The sequence below is a fragment of the Adiantum capillus-veneris genome, chromosome 10 (genome assembly GCF_014529385.1).
Source record: "Adiantum capillus-veneris isolate H3 chromosome 10, ASM1452938v2, whole genome shotgun sequence".
NCBI classification, from domain to species: domain Eukaryota; kingdom Viridiplantae; phylum Streptophyta; class Polypodiopsida; order Polypodiales; family Pteridaceae; genus Adiantum; species Adiantum capillus-veneris.
The window spans coordinates 139,320,061-139,336,958 of record NC_140940.1 but is presented as its reverse complement, the minus strand read 5'-3'; the positions used below and the strand labels follow the sequence as shown (position 1 = coordinate 139,336,958).

Sequence of the window (16,898 nt, the reverse complement as noted above, 5' to 3'; positions counted from 1 at the left end):
CTCTTTGTACTTGCAATTATGCTTGGTGATTCCAAACATGTGTAGCATTTGAAACTCGTAATTTGCATGTTAATAGTTTTTGTGATAAGCTTGTTATTTTGTTGTCTAGCGTATGGGTTAACCGGCAAAAAGCGCCTATTAATGCATATTGTCTAGATGGGGGACATCCTAGATGCGTTTTGTCGGTTGTTGAAGTTTGAGAAGGGTTGCACGTCTGCAGCGTACACACAGATGTAAAGCGCACATGAGCCATTCGTTCGGCCGTTCGTTCTCTGAAAAGTGCAACAAACGGATGCAAACTTTTTACCATTTCGCGCACATGCATCCATTCGGTAAAAAAACCACCTGTTCCGTCCAGCCATGTCCTGTGCGCACTGGTGTTCGTCCGTTCACGTCCGTTCGTTGCTGAAGTTGACGTGCGAACCAACAAACCACGCATTGCCAACATCACAAAGATAGCCTTTTCCAACAAAAAATGTCTAATAACATTGCACCGAATGCATGAAAAAACGCATGACAAAAAAAGATTTCAATATCCGGTAACCACATAAACAAGAGACTGACAGTCATAAACTGAGTTGTTCTAAGTACATCAGAATGAACCATTTACTATGATACAGAAGCGCGCGGCATTGTTGCTCATTGACAATCATAAACAAAAACACTTGAGAACCATAATGAAAACCCTGTAGCAGTACATAAATAGATGTGTTCTGCTTCATAAATAGAGGTGCTGCTCATTGCAGCCATAAAGCAAACCACATGACAAAAACTACAACCATGTAGAACATGACTCAATCCGCAGACTCCGAATCATCATCAAGCCCTGCAAAACACAACTTCAAGGAATTAATAATAAGCTTTTTGGATATATATTTAAAACCTTAGTTGAAGCAAAAGACAAGATCACTTTGAAAAATAAGAACAATTACTAAATCCATAACCTGCTACATTCTGAACCCTCAAGCTGCGATGGCAGAATAAAGCTGCCCTTATCCGCAAGGCCATCTCGCGATGAGCAGGATTCTCGCCATCATTAGGAAGCGGCTCTTGGGAGTTGGGATGCAGATCTCGTTGATCATGAGGCTCTGTCTCGCCTCGGATTTGCACAAAGTTGTGTAGGAAACAACACGCTCCTATCACAGTGGGCGCGAAAGCAAGATCGACATTGGGATCTCGCAAAATCTGCCACCTATTCTTCAAGAGACATAGGCATTTTCCACTTTCACTCTCCCCTTTGAGATTTTCCTGTCAAAATCTCGCTTTTCACGTAAAAATCGCCCTGCCTTCATTCGATATGGCTTTACCAAAAATGTCCTCACTTTGTAGGCTGAGTCTGCAATCAAATAAGGCCGTACTATCTCTCCTTGAATGTGCAATAGTGGCCGATCGAGTGCTTCTCGTCGTTTGAGCTGACCATACAAGTCACATCCTTTGAAGTGAGAAGAATCATGCAGCCCTACAAACTGCACTCCAAAAAAGTTTTCTTGGAGTCGACAATACCCTGAAGGAGGATGCTCAAAAAACCATGCCTATTGATATATTGTGCTGGATAGAACTCTCGTGCTGGCTTTCTTTGTAGACGGATGTGAGTCCCATTAAGTGCCCCAGCAATATGCGGGAAACCAGAGATAGCCTCAAATCCTGCCATTATCTGCTCAAAACGGTCTCCACGTGGCACTCTGATGCTGACCCTGTGAAAGAAGTCAATACTACTCAATATGCGACAAATGATCACCACATATTTGCGAATGGTGCTCTCACCCATGTCAAATAGATTTTCCATGCTTCGTGAGGAGTGTCCATGCGCAAGCCGCCAGAGTACGCAAGAAAGCGCAGCCTCTAGAGAAATAGGCTCTCTGACAAACTTGACTCCGCTTGTGGGAAGTAGAAGACGAATCATGTTTAATAGCACAAGAAAGGATCTGCGAGACATGCGATATGCAAAACAATAGGGATCTTGATTTGCTAGGCGAGCGGAAGACCAAAGCACACTGTGTACACTGCGAAAGAATGTGTGTTGGCGAGGAAAACACCACCATACTCTTGGTGCAAAACGCCATGCCACTGACTCGAGCGCCCCCGCCATCCCACAACACAACCATGCATAAGCAGACATAAGTATGAAGAAGTTGTTTCCTCCAAGCGTTGATCATGCGATGCACTCGCCCTGCCTAGTGTACTGTCACTCAGTAATGTCATCATCCCAAAGAGATGAACCCACTCTTCCATCCTATGATTGAAAATAAACATACTGATTTGGAAAACAAACTGCAAACAAATAAATATCAAAACTACGAAGTAGGTTAAGACATACCTGAGTACGAGCAAGGACGCACACGTAAAGACACAATGGAACGCAATTGCAAGACCTCACCTGCACAAAAGTAAACATGTCGTTTATATCAATTACTCTGCAATGATATGTGTAGAGCTCAAAGTAAAAGGAGAATGTACTATGGTGATGTGTACATAAACTTACTGATTTGGCTTCTTAGAGATAAGTTTTGCGATCTCTAAGAAGATTTGGTGACGCTTCGTCTCTTCCTCCTCTCTGATCCTTGCGAGTCTCTCCGCATGTAGCATCCTGGCAGTCTCAAGCTCTTGCAAGGTGCTTGTCTTCTTATCTTCTGCACGCTTGTGGGCTTCACACAACTGTTTCATCCCATCACCCATCGTTTTGGCCACTGCCCAAGCTTGATTTTTTTGGTTGATTAAATTCTTGCCAAATACGCCGTCCAAATCCACAAAATCTGGTTGTGGATTTTGACCTGAGCCACTATCAATCTCAACACCATCTAGGTCTATAGGTGTATCTGCTGTGGAGGACACAGGCCCGTGGCTCTCACTATCAAGTGCACCAGCTATGCCTGAGCACTTCGGAGTCTTCCCCCACAACGCATCACACATGTCAAAGAAGATCCAGGTACTAGGTACACTGCCAATAGAGTTTTGTTTGGAAAGCTCCTTTTTGTGCACCTTTAGTGTGTTAATTCGGTTTCTTACATGCTCCGGATTGAAGCTACCTGTGATCTCCCGATTTATAGCAAAGACCAAATCTTCCCAATCTCTAGGGCGAAAATTGCCCTTCTTGATGTGTGACCACTGCTCCTGTCACAAACGGGAGCGCATAACAATATAAAATACATTCGGATAAATAGGATTTATCACTTATTACTGAAGCTAGAGGATATAGAGAGAAATAAATAGAGAGAGAGATAGAGAGTGAGAAGATCGACACAATACTGGGACCAGAAGATGGGTTGGTCCCCCCCCGTAGTAGTATCTTTATTACTGAGGAGAAGTCTATACAAGCACTTGAACCGAACGTATTACCACGTTTGTTCTAGAATAAGACTTGATGGTTCCCGGAAGCCTCAGCTTCCGATTCCTAGGGCAAAACCCTATTCCAAGGAACTTCCGTTCCTTATTCCAATTTCTCGAGAATCAAGGTTCTCGCCTCTGGATCTCACCTTCCAGACTCAGGGCATGGCATCCCTGCAACTCTTTTCCAACTCTCTTTCCAGAGTCCTCTTCCCGCAGAACAACTCTGCTTTCCCGGACACGAAGTCCTTACTTGGGAATCCCAACTTCTGGATCACAACTTGAGAGACTACCTTTCTCCGCTCCGTGGATCTACTTCCCAAACTTGGGTACGAAACCCTTGGGCTGATCTGGCTCTAGTTCCTCAGAGCGCTTTTCTCCTGCAGAGGCTCATACCTTCCTCTGCTCCTACTCCCTCACTAAGAGGAAGTACAACTGCAAACAAATACTCAGAGTTCATAACATGAAAATCGTTACCTTCAAAGTCTCGACGCTCGAAACGCAACTCCGTTCTCGAAAAGCAATTCCCCGGAAGAGATCTCTCCATAGAAAATCCTCTCTTCCAATCCTACACACAAAAGAGGTGTGTTCTCAGGTTCCTTCTCATAAATCAGCCCCATCTACGACGTTTATGAGTTGAAAACAGAGAAAAACAGCAGCTTGTCGCGATGGAAACACGCTCCGTAGGCACTTCTTCGCGAGGGAACTCGCACACTGGGTCTTGGCGACATCGGGTACACTTGGGGCAGCCATGGGCATCACCTGCAACGTCTTTTTTACGGCTGAAATTTGCAGCAGCATCTCCTCCTTGCAAAGATTGGTCCTCCCCTTTGAGTGAGGGCATGCGATGCTTTTATAGCTCCTAGCCACTAGCACGAATAGCTGCTCGCGTAGAGATCGCGGCCGTTTTTTTTTTTTTTTTTTTTGTTCTGCCAGAAAAAGAGAGAGAGAAACGTTGGCTGATCTGTTGCCTTATTTATCAGATGGCTGCCCACTTATTAAGTGGGCGGCCGGCGTATTTTAAAAAATAGTATGAACCTACCCAAAAACTCAATAAAACCTATAAGTTAAAAACAATGCTTTCACAGCACTTCCCAGGCGTCCCTGGATGCAATCACATGCACAGTTGCAATGCAGACATAGACTTCCTCGTGGGAAAGCATCTGCTTTTCCGAAAAGCAATCCCGCTTTCTCAAAAAGCATCTGTTTTTCCTCAAAGTTTCCTTTGAACCCATCTTCATTCAAGTGCTTGCTTTTTTCCTTGTGCACAATTCTAACACAGTTCGGAATTTCCTCCCGACTATGGATATTCCCTTTCCGATGCACCCGTCACCCACCTTGTGACGCATCAGGAATACCCATCACCTAGTCCTTTCCTACCGAACTTACGGTACAATCTCCTTCACGATGCTCTGTCACCCATCCTATGATGCATCAGAGATGTCTGTTCCCGGATGGTCGGATACTTCTTCTTGATGCTCCTTGTCACCCATCCGATGTGACGCATCAGAAGTACCCGTTCCTGGTGGCCTTACAAATATTCCCTTTCACAGTGCTCCCATCATTACTCTGAATGACGCACTAGGAATATTCTGTACTCGGATGTCTCCAGTGAGAAAAACCCTCTCACTTAAAATTCCAATAATTCATTTAGAATTATTTTTCCTTGGTGTTCCAAGCGAGAAAACCCTCTCACTTATAAATCCAATAATTCATTTAGAATTATTTTTCTGTCAGATAAAGCCAATTTGGCAACAGCTCCTCATAGAGTCGTAGGAGAGTATACGTGCTTTTGTCATCCCATATAACTGCCGTTGCTCTCTGGCGCTTCGTCCCTTTTGTGGATGTGTCTGCATCTTGTGATGTCTGCACTGGTGGTTTCGTCCCTTTTGTGCTTGTGTGTGCTTCCTGTGGTTTTTTCGCTGGTGGTTGACTCATTGCATTTGTGACCTTTGGATGCTCAATTGGAGTCTGTGCTTGCGAGGATATCTCTATCTTGGATCGTTTTTTCCCAGTTGAAGGAGGCGTAAGCATAGCCTCCTCCATTAAACCGACGTAGGAATCCTGCACAAAAGGTGTAGCGTCCTAGGAAAGAGGAACGTATTCCTCGCATTCATCTCCAACTGGTGCCGATTGCAGATGCATTGCCCAAGAGGGCCTAGTAGGCTTACCACCCTCCCCTTGCCTAGCTCGTCGCATACCAACGGTGGCTAGAGGCGGAGAAGACATAGTGCGAAAGAGGATGTTTTACGACGACAAATCAATACTACTAACGAACATGCAATGAATTTTTGGACTAGTTATGGCGATTCCATCCGTATACACACGTGAAGCCATGACCCAATTCGCCACTCAAAACCGTTACATGACGAACGAGACCATTTGAAGGAAAATTTTGACGAACAAGAGCTTATGAATGAAAAACATATTGAAAGGCAATGCAATTTTTTGTGTGAATAAAAGAAAGGCAATGCAAATTCCTGTCTATTCAGCATGTGTATATATGAATGCAATTCTTTGTGTGAATAAGAAAGGCTATGCAATTTCCTGTGTGTTCAACATATGTATATGAATACAATTTTTTGTGTGAATAAAAGAAAGGCTATGAAATTTCCTGTTCGTTCAACATGTGTATATGTGTGTGTGTGTGTGTGAGAGAGAGAGAGAGAGAGTGCGCGCGCGCGTGTGTGAGTGAGATATGATGATATGATATATATATTAACGTCTTCAAAAGGCCAAAATGACCTATGAGACCATCAGATGCAAAGTGGTGAATCTAATACAATGTCTGAGGTACAAGTACAAAAAGTACTGAAAGTAAAAAATGAAAACTGAAATGAAGTGTGAAATGTGAAATGTGAAAATGTAGAATAGGCCCTCAATGACAATCTGGGTGTCGTGCTAGAATGCCTCTGATCCTCTGCTGGAGTCTCCGTCGATGCAGTGTGCTCCTGTGTCTCGGTCGTGGTCGTCTCGATCTCCCGAGCTCAATCGCCCTGTCAATGAGGGTGCCTCTGGTATGAATGCGGGTACAACCCTGTGCTGGTGGTTGGTCTCTTGGCTCCCTCGATCCAAAGAAATCTGTGATCTGTCTCTGCGACTGTCGTACTCCATGTCTCCCCAACAGACTGTCTCTATGTCGGTGTAGCTCAAGTAGATATAAGCCAAGGCATCTCTGGTCCTGATACCTCATGATTCTATCTAGGGGTCCAAAACCCTCCCTGAATAAGCAATGGAAGCGCCCTCGTATCTCATAATACACAGTGCAGTGGCATATGTAGTGTAGCTCTGTCTCTGGCTCTCTACCGCATAGTTGACCAAGGTTGTAAGGTACGTAGTATTCGGTACGTGTTCGGTACATACTGTAAGTTGTATCGTATGGATTGGGCCATAAGGTACGTAAAATTCGTAGTATATTTTTTAAAAGCTAAAAATACAAAGAATTTCAAATTTATATACAACCTATCTAGTTTAAAAACACTGCACAATACTTAAACATAGCCACAACTTTCAGAAAACACTTAAAATCACCCCACAAGTTAAGTAACCGCTAGATAACTCTGCAACACAAACGCACACTTCCAAGTTGAATACAAAACTTACAATCTTTCGCGAGGTCAGGACTCTAGAGTGCCTCCTTGCAGACTCCAAACACAAAGAGAGGGAGGGAGGGAGGGAGGGAGAAAGAACCTTATCGGTGGCGGCAAATCCTTCCTTGGTCTCTGTGCAGACACTGTGCAGAGACTTTGTTCTACTCTCTAATTCTCTGTTGTGATAATAACCAGTATAGGATAGGTGGACTTTTTATAGGCCTCGCCCACCTAATCCGACCACGGGGAATAGGCACCGTTGGCGTTTTTTTTTTTTTTTTGAGGTACGTACGGAATCGTACGGTGCGTACGGATACCGTACGGATGTACCGTACGGTACGGAACCATACCGTACGTACGTACGGAAACAACCTTGTAGTTGACATATCCTAGACTCTGGTGGTATCCCTCGGAATCTACCCGTCTCAATCTCCAGCTGGTGTGAGGATGTGCGAATCTGACCAATAGCACATCGCAGACCATGAGATAAATGAGTGTCCATGTAGTTCGGACGAGTCACAAACCCATCCCCTGAAAGTTGGAGAAGGTGCTCTTTGTAGAAAGCCATCTTCGTGCCCAACTCCTGTATCGGCTCTACCCATGTCCTCCTGGTGTCCAACTGTATAAGATCCTGACGAATGAGTCTAGTGATCTCCGTCCATGTGACTAGCAGGGAGGGTGCATCTAGGGAATACTAAAAGTGAGGCAATCTATCCATGCTGAAACCATGCCTCTGAAACCATGAGGTCATCTGTGCATACCAACATGATGCATCTCCCTGCATCGCTAACTGTCTAGAGGACTCAAGAGCCAGTCTAGTATATCTGCCTCTATGTGTATCCCATAGACTGTGCATAAAGGACACTGATCTGGTAAGAGCCTCAATCTCTATAGGAGGGGCGGCTACCTCCGCTCGAATAATCGCATGTGGTACAGAGGCCTTGGCTCTAATCATCCGGGATATCATAAATACCAAGGGTCTCTCCATGTTCCTCCAACTGTCATGATTCACAGATGGTCTCCAAACTTGGACCCCATAAAGCATAGCTGAAGCAACCAAAGTATCAAAGAGCCATAGTTTTGTTCGTGGTTCTTGAAACTGAACCTGCGAACACATCCTCTCTAGCCCTCCTAATGCCGCATAGGCTCTGGATAGTCTAGTCTCTGCTGCTCTCCTCAAGGTAAACCTCGGTCCCGTGAATACCACCCCCAGATATGTATATTCATCTGTGTACTCCACAGTGTCCTGGCCATATACGAGTGTAGGTGCCGATCTCTTGACCCACTGTGGTGTGGTGTTAAACACCATAACCTTGGTTTTACCAAGGTTCACAGACAGTCCACTATCCTCTGCAAAGTTGTGCAATGCATCCAAATGTCTTTGCATGCCCTTTGGCGACTCTGACATTAACACAATATCATCAGCATATAATAATAAAGGGATCCATGTCCCTGCCAGCTGAGCGCCTCTGTCACCCTCTCTGTCAATGTAGTCAGAGACCTCATCTACATACATACCAAAAAGTGTAGGGGACAAAGGACACCCCTGTTTCACTCCAATAGTGGAATGAACAATGTCAGAAATCCCCTCAGGAGTGCGTACTTGGCCAGTCACTGAGCCGTATAAAGCCATGATCCCCCATATGATCTCTGTGGGTACTCCCAACTTCAGTAGCTTGTGCATCAATCTGGCCCTCAGCACTGTGTCAAATGCCTTGCGGAAGTCCACAAAGCAACAATACATCCGTCTCCCATGTGCCCGACCCTCTTCAATAATGGCTCTGAGTGTAAGAATATGATCCAAAGTGGAGAAACCCCTCTTGAAGCAATTGTGGCCTCGTGCTCAAAAACCAGAAAAGAGTTGCTGGATTGCCTGGCCGTCGCGAACACGTTGAAGGGGGGGCTTTCATTGCATTGGGCTGCGTTTGCCAACCGTTACACTATGGTACAAAATTTAGTGGGCCAGCATAATTAAAAACGGCCGAACGCCTCTAGAGGCCGCACCATGTGCGCACCACAAGATAGCCTGCACACATGTCCCGGTGCCGGTGGCAAGCCGATCAAGGGTGAACGCTTTCTGCCTACCGAGAGTTCTCGCACATGCCAGAGCTCCAACTACCCTCGGCTGCAAAGTCAACTAAATTGTCGTGCTGTCAGGTGCCACAGCCAATCATGCCTCTCCTTTGAACAAACGGCTCTCCACCGGGGGTGACCGTTTAGGCTGTCGCCATGATGTTCCGATGGTGCCGGTGAGAGAGCCGGTGGCTGTGTGCAGGGGCGTGGTGGGGCACTGGTGGGATTCCTGCGCTTTTGCACCGGAACGGGACACCGCTGCACTGCATGTGCGTAGCCTAAGAGAGGTGTTGGAGACGGTTATGTAGGAGAGAGGAGAGAACTGCTTTCATTTCATTTAATCAAACCCTCTATAAATAAAGGTCCTTGCCCAGATACAAAAGGACGCGGTGTTATTGACCTAGCAAAGCCTTTACAGCTTATACACGTCAACACTCCCCCTTAAGCCTAATGGCTTTGACATGTGGGATGAGTGTGTGTGCAGAGACATAGTGACATTGTTGTGATGGAGTATGCTCAATGCATTACAATATGCTTGCTTTGTGGTTTTATTGTATCTGCTGTATGTGTCGTTCTTCTGCCTTCATTTTGCATCTTGGTCGATGGGATCGCCTTCGTGTGTGAGCATCGGACGCTCAAAGTTGGTCTGCTACAAATCTCCCCCTCAGTGGGTGGGCTGCAAGGAAGAAAAGACTCACAGTGATGACAACAAGATTGTTGTTGTCGTAGGCCCATAGGCTCCCTTGATGAACCAGGATCCGCAAGTTTATGTGTGGACTTGCCGGATCGAGGAGTTGCAGGCTCATGGAATGGGTTTCCAATGGTTGGAGAGGTGGCAAAGGCATTGCCATGCTGCCGACAAAGATATACTCAGTAGACAGAATCCAGGGGTTCGCGGAGGCACGAAAGGAGGTGGCATTGGGAAAAGCTTTGCAACCACATGCTGATGATGTAGGTAAGACTTTTGAGGGCAAAGTAATGGTTCCCATGGTTATTGGTACTGCTGGCAGCAAGAATGAGTAGAAGTTGGAAGTGATTAAATACCTGTAGATTGGTGATATGCCAGCTTGCTTGAATAACGCAAGGTTTCTATTCGCGACGTTTCCGGCACCAAAAAGTGGGCAAAGGAGCAAGGTGCTGTGGTTGATGACAAGGTTTGCAAAGGTGGAGACTTGACAGAATCTCCATGGAGGGGTTTGCCCTCGGGAATTTTTCGTCCTGCAATTTTTGAATACGCAGGTTTTTATTAACCACAAAATTGAGAATACCTTTAGCTTGCCCGCTCTCGAGGGTCAGAGGCTTCTTCTACTGTTGTTGAAGCTTGCCCATGTCGAATGTCAGAGGCTAAATGGTCAGCAGGTTTCGCTTGCCCGGGACTGTAAGGGTCAGAGGCGGCTTCAAATGACGAGGTTGCCTGCCCAGTTGGAGGGTCAGAGGCTTCTTGAAGAGGTTTCACTTGCCCTTCTCTGTGAGGGTCAGAGGTTGAATTTAAAGGTTGAGCTTGCCCGTCGTTATCAGGGTCATAGGCTTGTTGGGTTTTTTGAAGGAATATGGTCGCAGCTTTACCAGGTGTAGGATACGCCCTGGGGAGAAAAGCTCGTGGAGGCTTGTTGAGGGAAGCCTCTAAACGAGGAGAAGGAGAGAGGCCAGAGCAGGTGCAGCGAAAGGGGCTGCCTCCATGATTGAACCAGGCCGGATACCATGTTGAAGTTTGAGAAGGGCTGCACGTCTACAGAGTACACACAGAGATAGACCTAGCACAACGTGCCGGGTGGCCGTCTCCAGCCACGAGATGATTTTGAGGAATCTGCCACTGTTGGCTGGCAATCTTGAGCACAATCGCTCTGGCCAGCCCTCCACGAGTTCTTTTTCCTGAATAGCTTCGCTCTGATTGGATGGGAAGGAGACGTTGGCTATGGCTCGAAGTGGTGGGGCATGGGCTACCCCGGCCAGCCAGCCAGTTTGCGGCCAAAAAAAGAGCTGCACATGTAGGCTGTTCCCCCTGTAACAGGCTTTTTGGCTCGCCGGCCGTCCTAGATGTGCTCGTGCTAAGAGAGGTGTGGGAGACGGTTACACGAGAGAGGAGAGAACCGCTCGCATTTTATTTAATCAAACCGTCTATAAATAGAGGTCCTTGCCCAGATACAAAAGGACGCGGTGTTGCTGACCTGGCAAAGCCTTTACGGCGTATACATTTCAACACCGGTGCATCATTCAAAGCATATGCAATGTAAGGGAAGAGCGATAAGTTGTAACAATTTTAGCACATGAGTGTTTAAGAGGTTGCCAACCATCAATTAAGCAATTTGTATTGATAAGGATATCACACTCGCTCATCTCAGTGCATTTGTACTTTGTGTGAACTCTCGTCTTTACCAACTCATAAATAAACCTAGTAAGCAATTAGCCCAACTCTCCAGGTTGAGCAGTAAACCAGTAGCTACAACTTTTAGTCACAGATAATATTTACATGAAACACTTGGTCTGATACCTAAGTACGTTCTGGTCTTTGGATGGCATCGACTCTTGACTTACGCCCATAGTGTTTACTACCGGTGACTTCCAGTGACTTTGGAGTACACAAGTACAAAATTGATCACATTTTGGCTACTGAGCAGTACCCTAGTATCTTAAGTATCTTAAACTCTTCGTCATAGAACTAATATAAACATGAAACACGAAGTCTGAGCACGTTTGATGGCATTTGACTCTCATGCCAATACTGTTTTGGACTGGACTTGATTGTGTCTTGGAGTATAGAGTCGAAAATTGAACGCATTTGGTGAGGATTTTGTCTACTCCTACCTGAATCTTACTAGATAAAAATTTGGATTGAAGGGGTCGATCAGTTGTGAGTTCTCTTCTTGTAGGCATTCATCCTACTTTGATTCAAGCACCTTGGTAGTGAGATTGGCCATAGTACAGCTCCTTTGGAGACCCACTGTTGTTGTGTTATTGGATTTGGCCTTGGTGATGTTTCAGACTAGTTGACAAAGAAGTTCTTGGGAACCCATCTTTGTTGTTGCTGTCAATACCCATAAACTTTGATTGGACAAGGCATGACCTCAAACTCGGCCCTTGGAAAAATGATAATTTTCATCCCGGTAAATATGTGGTAATTCTTAAGCTAAACGAATCATACTTGAAAGACATAAATTACTATCTTTGGACATAGAAGTTCCCCTACTCTCACAATTTTCTAATAAAACTTCAACATTTCTACTTATGAGAGCTGCATCTAAACCAAGAATCAAGGCATGCCCTGTACGCATTCAATTAATCAAAATTTATGACTGTACATTAATAAGGCAAAGAAAAAGAAAAGAAACAGGTATTTCTTTTAGGAATGTACTTCAACACACAAATCACCACAAACGCATCCCACTTTCAATTATCCCATCACGAGGACATGAAAACAAGCAAGTAAATCTAGCCATCACTGACCTTGAGAAAACGCATTCCTCTTGACAGTGAAATCTGTACTCATCATCCCAAAACTTTAATTAGCGATGGTTACCACAGAAAAATTTCCCACTTTCAGAAATGTGAAAGAGGTTTGAATTTTTTATGATAATTTTCTGCTTCTGTATGTTGAGTATTATGAAGGTAGGAAACATGGCATTCCCACATTCCTGGATGTTATTAATGATGTGACGTGTGTATATCTTCTCCTAGTGGTGTATTGAGGATGTCACAAGCAGTGGCCAACTTCTCACCTGGCAAGACTTGTGAGACCCAATGCAATATCCTGGCTGTGACATTTTAAGATCAAAATCTTTAACTTCGCATAGATTTGTCTGCTATGCAAATGCGGAGTATCCCAACTACAAATTTATGACTAGAGCTTCTTTGTAAGCTAGAGTCTAGAGTCTAACATAATTCTCACCGATGCTTCAAACATCTCACGAGACAAAGCCTTTGTGAAAAGATCAGCAAGGTTATCTTGCATAGGCACATAAAGCCCGGCTTGGCTGTCCTCTACAAAAATCACTACCGAGTCAACAAGCTTCAAGCCCCGGATAAACCTTTGGAACAAGTAGGTCGACATTATGTAGATAGAGCCTGCAAGGCACATTTCCACTCACATCAACCCAGCAGCTACATCCTAGCAGTTTTCAAGTGGCATTTTTTAGTCTCCTATGTTCAATGGTGTCTGCCTCCTCCTGCATGCCGGAAGCTGCATAGATATTAGTCATTAAGACATATGCTGTAGCATTAGATCCATCTAGTTGCACTGCACAGTCAAAGGCAAATCTTCCAAGCTTCACATTTCCCCATTTTTGGCAAGCGCCTAGAAGAGCAGACCAAACGGGAGGGTAATCAGATGATGGCATCATCTTAATCACTCTCGTAGCTTTGTCAAAAAGCCTTGCACGCCCAAAAAGGTCGACCATGCAAGTGTAGTGTTCTTTGTCCGGTAAAATTCCATACGTCTCTCTCATGTTATCAAAATACATATGTCCTTCATCCAATAGACCTGAATGACTGCATGCATTGAGCACATTAACAAAAGTGATCGCATCTGGGGAGACACCCTCATGTTGCATCCACTGAAAACAGCCTAGAGTTTCCTTTGCCAACCCTTGCTGGGCATATCCTCCTATGAGAGCATTCCAAGACGATAAATTTGGGGAGATACCCTCACTCCTCATTCGCTGAAAACAACCAAGAGCTTCTTGGGCCTGCCCTTTTTGGGCATACCCTGCAATCAATGCACTCCAAGAGACAACATTCCGGACAGGAAGCTCGTCAAAGATGTTTTGTGCTTTTGCAAGGAGACCACATTTAACATACATGTCGACCAACGCATTGCCAAGCTTGACATAATCCTTCAACAGCCCTTGACTAGCAATCTTCTCATGAATTTTTTCGCCCATGCCAACATCTTGTGTAATGCCACACGCCTTCAAGACACAAGCATAGGTGACTGCATCTGGAGAGAAGCCCTCACTTCGCATCCTCTTAAAGCAGCCCAGAGCTTCGTGGCCATGCCCCTGTTGGGCATATCCTGCAATCAATGCACTCCAAGTGACTGCATCGCGGACTGGAAGCTTGTCCAAAACATTTTGTGCTTTTGCCAAAACACCACATTTGGCATACATGTCGACCAAAGCACTCCCAAGGACGACATCTTTTCCCAAGAGCCCTTGACTAACAATCTCATCATGAATTTGCTTACCCATGTCAATGTCTTGAGTAATGCCACATGCCTTCAAGATGCAAGCATATGTGATTGCGTTTGGAGAGAATCCCTTGCTTCGCATCTTTTGAAAGCAGCTCAGGGCTTCCTGGCCCTTCCCCTCTTGTGCGTATCTTGCAATCAATGCACTCCAAGAGACTACATCGTGGACGGGAAGCTCGTCAAGCATTTTATGTGCTTTGGTGAATGCACCACACTTGGCATACATATCGACCAAAGCACTACCAACCATGATCTCTTTCTCCAAGAGTCCTTGACTAGCTATCTCATCATGAATTTGTTTACCCATGTTAGCGTCTTGAGTAATGCCACATGCCTTCAAGATGCAAGCATAGGTGATTGCATCTGGAGAGAGTCCCTCGCTTTTCATTTTTTGGAAACAACCCAATGCTTCCTCGCCTTGTCCCTGTCGCACATAACCTGCAATCAATGCACTCCAGGAGACAACATTCCGGACAGGAAGCTCGTCCAGCACTTTTCTCGCTTTCGAGAAAACACCGCACTTGGCATACATGTCGACCAAAGCACTGCCAAGCACAACATTGTTTTCTAAGAGCCCCTTGTTAACAATCTCGCCATGCATTTGTTCACCCATGTCAACTTCTTGCGTAATGCCACAAGCCTTCAAGATGCAAGCATAGGTAATCGCATTTGGAGAGAGTCCCTCACTTCGCATCCGGCAAAAACAACATAGAGCCTCTTTGCCCTGCCCATGTTGGACATATCCTGTAATAAGTGCGGTCCAAGAGACAACGTCCCGGACTCGAAGCTCATCAACTACTTGTTGAGCTCTGACAAGAGCACCACACTTGGCATACATACTGACCAAGGAGTTTCCTAAGTATATGTTCTTCTCAAGTAACCCACTATCACGAATATCAGCATGTATCCTGCTGCCTTGGTACAAATCCTGCCTCTTAGCACAGGCTTTAAGTGAGTTCACAAAAGAAAGACTTATTACTCTCGAGTCACGTTTAGCTTGTCGAGCGGAAACTAATGTTCTGTTAGAGGATTTGGAGCTGATCTGTGAACCATGCTCATTGCATATTAAAAGAGAGAAAACAAAGTGTGTGTGTGTGTGTGGCACGAAAGGAAGAGAGAAGGAAACCCAAGAAAAACGGTGCTTCCTACCTTGATATTTCGTCGTCCTCCATAGGCCGCCCCCATAGGCCCTTTGCTATTGCGCATCAAGCATGCTGCATGCATGCTCACATGACTACGTACGCAGCGTTCACACTGCCGCATTCTTTTTTACCTGCCTAGCGGAGGCAGATATCAGTTCACTTCTCTCTTGTCCTTCTCTCCAGGTGGCGAGCCTTGATTCGCTTAAAGAGTAAAAATGACGCTGAGGTTCCGGACCCACCAGAGGCACAGACGGCCTTCCCCTCCGAACAAAAGGTACTTTTTGACACAGAACACGGAGGAAAGTTTGATCCCTGGCCTTTGCCTACAGCGCCCATTCAGATAACCATGACCTAACAACATTTTCCTTTATATTCTTTACATCAGTAGTGTGAATAAGTGACTGTTGGGAAAAGGACTGGCTGATGTCGCGGCCTATGCAATCTAAAGGCACTTGCCGATGTCACGGCCTATGCAATCTGAATGCAGCCCAAGTGTGGTAATTTGGTTATCCCAATTCCCTCCAATGCATAAGGTCTTGGTTCAAGACTCATAAGGGAGATCTTTGAGATCTCTTGGGATTGTTCCTACAACGTTAAAAGTCTCTCTTCTTCTTCTCTTCTCTCCCTCTCTCTCCTCTCTCTCTCTCTCTCTCACAACACACACCCATCCCCAATCGCCAACATGTAGGCAAGCCCTTTTGAGTTTCTCACAAGTTCTTAGTTTTGCTAAAAGGGGAGTCGGTGACTTCATTGTCCACATTGCACACCTTGCTTTTTTTACCCGTCCTACTCCCTCAAGCTAACTTACGACATAAGTAATGCCGTCCATGGATCAATCACGTTGCAGTTAGCCAATTGATTATAGAGAGAGATTTACATACTGAGAATTGCACCCTTTGGCATAAAAACATGCATCTCCATGAGTAAAAAGGCAGTAGGTCCACCCGCTAGGATGTGAATGACTAGTTTGGGCAATCCCACCTGCTCTTTCTTGTCCAAGTGGAAAAGAGATGTGCACCATACTCAATGCATTGTGCAGTCAGAACAGCTCCTTAGGGGAGCTAATATAGACAAATTTTCATCGATACATCTTGGTGGTGTTAAGGTTCAGGCCAACTGCTTGGATACCCATCACAATGATCTAACCTTAGCTATTCTTTTGATCATATAGAACAATAAAGAGTAGTGAGGCATTTCAATTCTCACATTGAGATCCATCAACACTCTGCATCTGCTCTTCTTCTCCCACTCATTCCGCATGCACCGTGCACTCTACAAGTGGTATCAGAGCCCAAGGTTGTGGTGCTACTCCTCTCTCTACGTTTCCCTCTTCTTGGCGAGCTTCACATCAGTTACATCGACAACGAATTGAAGCTCGGAGCTTCCATAGCTATGGAAGCATTGTGAGCTTGGCACATAGAGCTCACTTATCAAGGTGGCAAGGGGTTGAATACCACAAGCCACAAGGGGTCAGAGGTTGAGCTTTCTGTGAGCTCAAAGAGAGAGAGAAGCAGGTTGCTCAGTCTAATAGAGGGGAGAGAGAGAGAGAGAGAGAGAGAGAGAGAGAGAGAAAGAGAAAGAGTTAGC

At 45.3% G+C, this 16,898-nt stretch overlaps 2 protein-coding genes across 2 annotated transcripts; both read right to left on the bottom strand.

Moving 5' to 3' along the window:
* Positions 1-652: 652 nt before the first annotated feature.
* LOC147449737 (uncharacterized) lies at positions 653-6,850 on the bottom strand. Its single transcript, XM_086522100.1, has 5 exons — positions 5,275-6,850; positions 2,734-3,111; positions 2,483-2,516; positions 2,318-2,377; positions 653-826 (listed from the first exon to the last, which is right to left on the bottom strand). Exons 1-5 carry the CDS (start codon positions 5,368-5,370, stop codon positions 795-797), a joined length of 600 nt encoding a protein of 199 aa, XP_086378226.1. The 5' UTR covers positions 5,371-6,850; the 3' UTR covers positions 653-794.
* Positions 6,851-12,470: 5,620 nt separating this feature from the next.
* On the bottom strand, positions 12,471-15,645 carry LOC147449736 (pentatricopeptide repeat-containing protein At4g18520, chloroplastic-like). Its single transcript, XM_086522099.1, has 2 exons — positions 15,319-15,645; positions 12,471-15,211 (listed from the first exon to the last, which is right to left on the bottom strand). The coding sequence occupies exons 1-2, from the start codon at positions 15,430-15,432 to the stop codon at positions 13,103-13,105; spliced, it is 2,223 nt and encodes a 740-aa protein (XP_086378225.1). The 5' UTR covers positions 15,433-15,645; the 3' UTR covers positions 12,471-13,102.
* Positions 15,646-16,898: the final 1,253 nt, after the last annotated feature.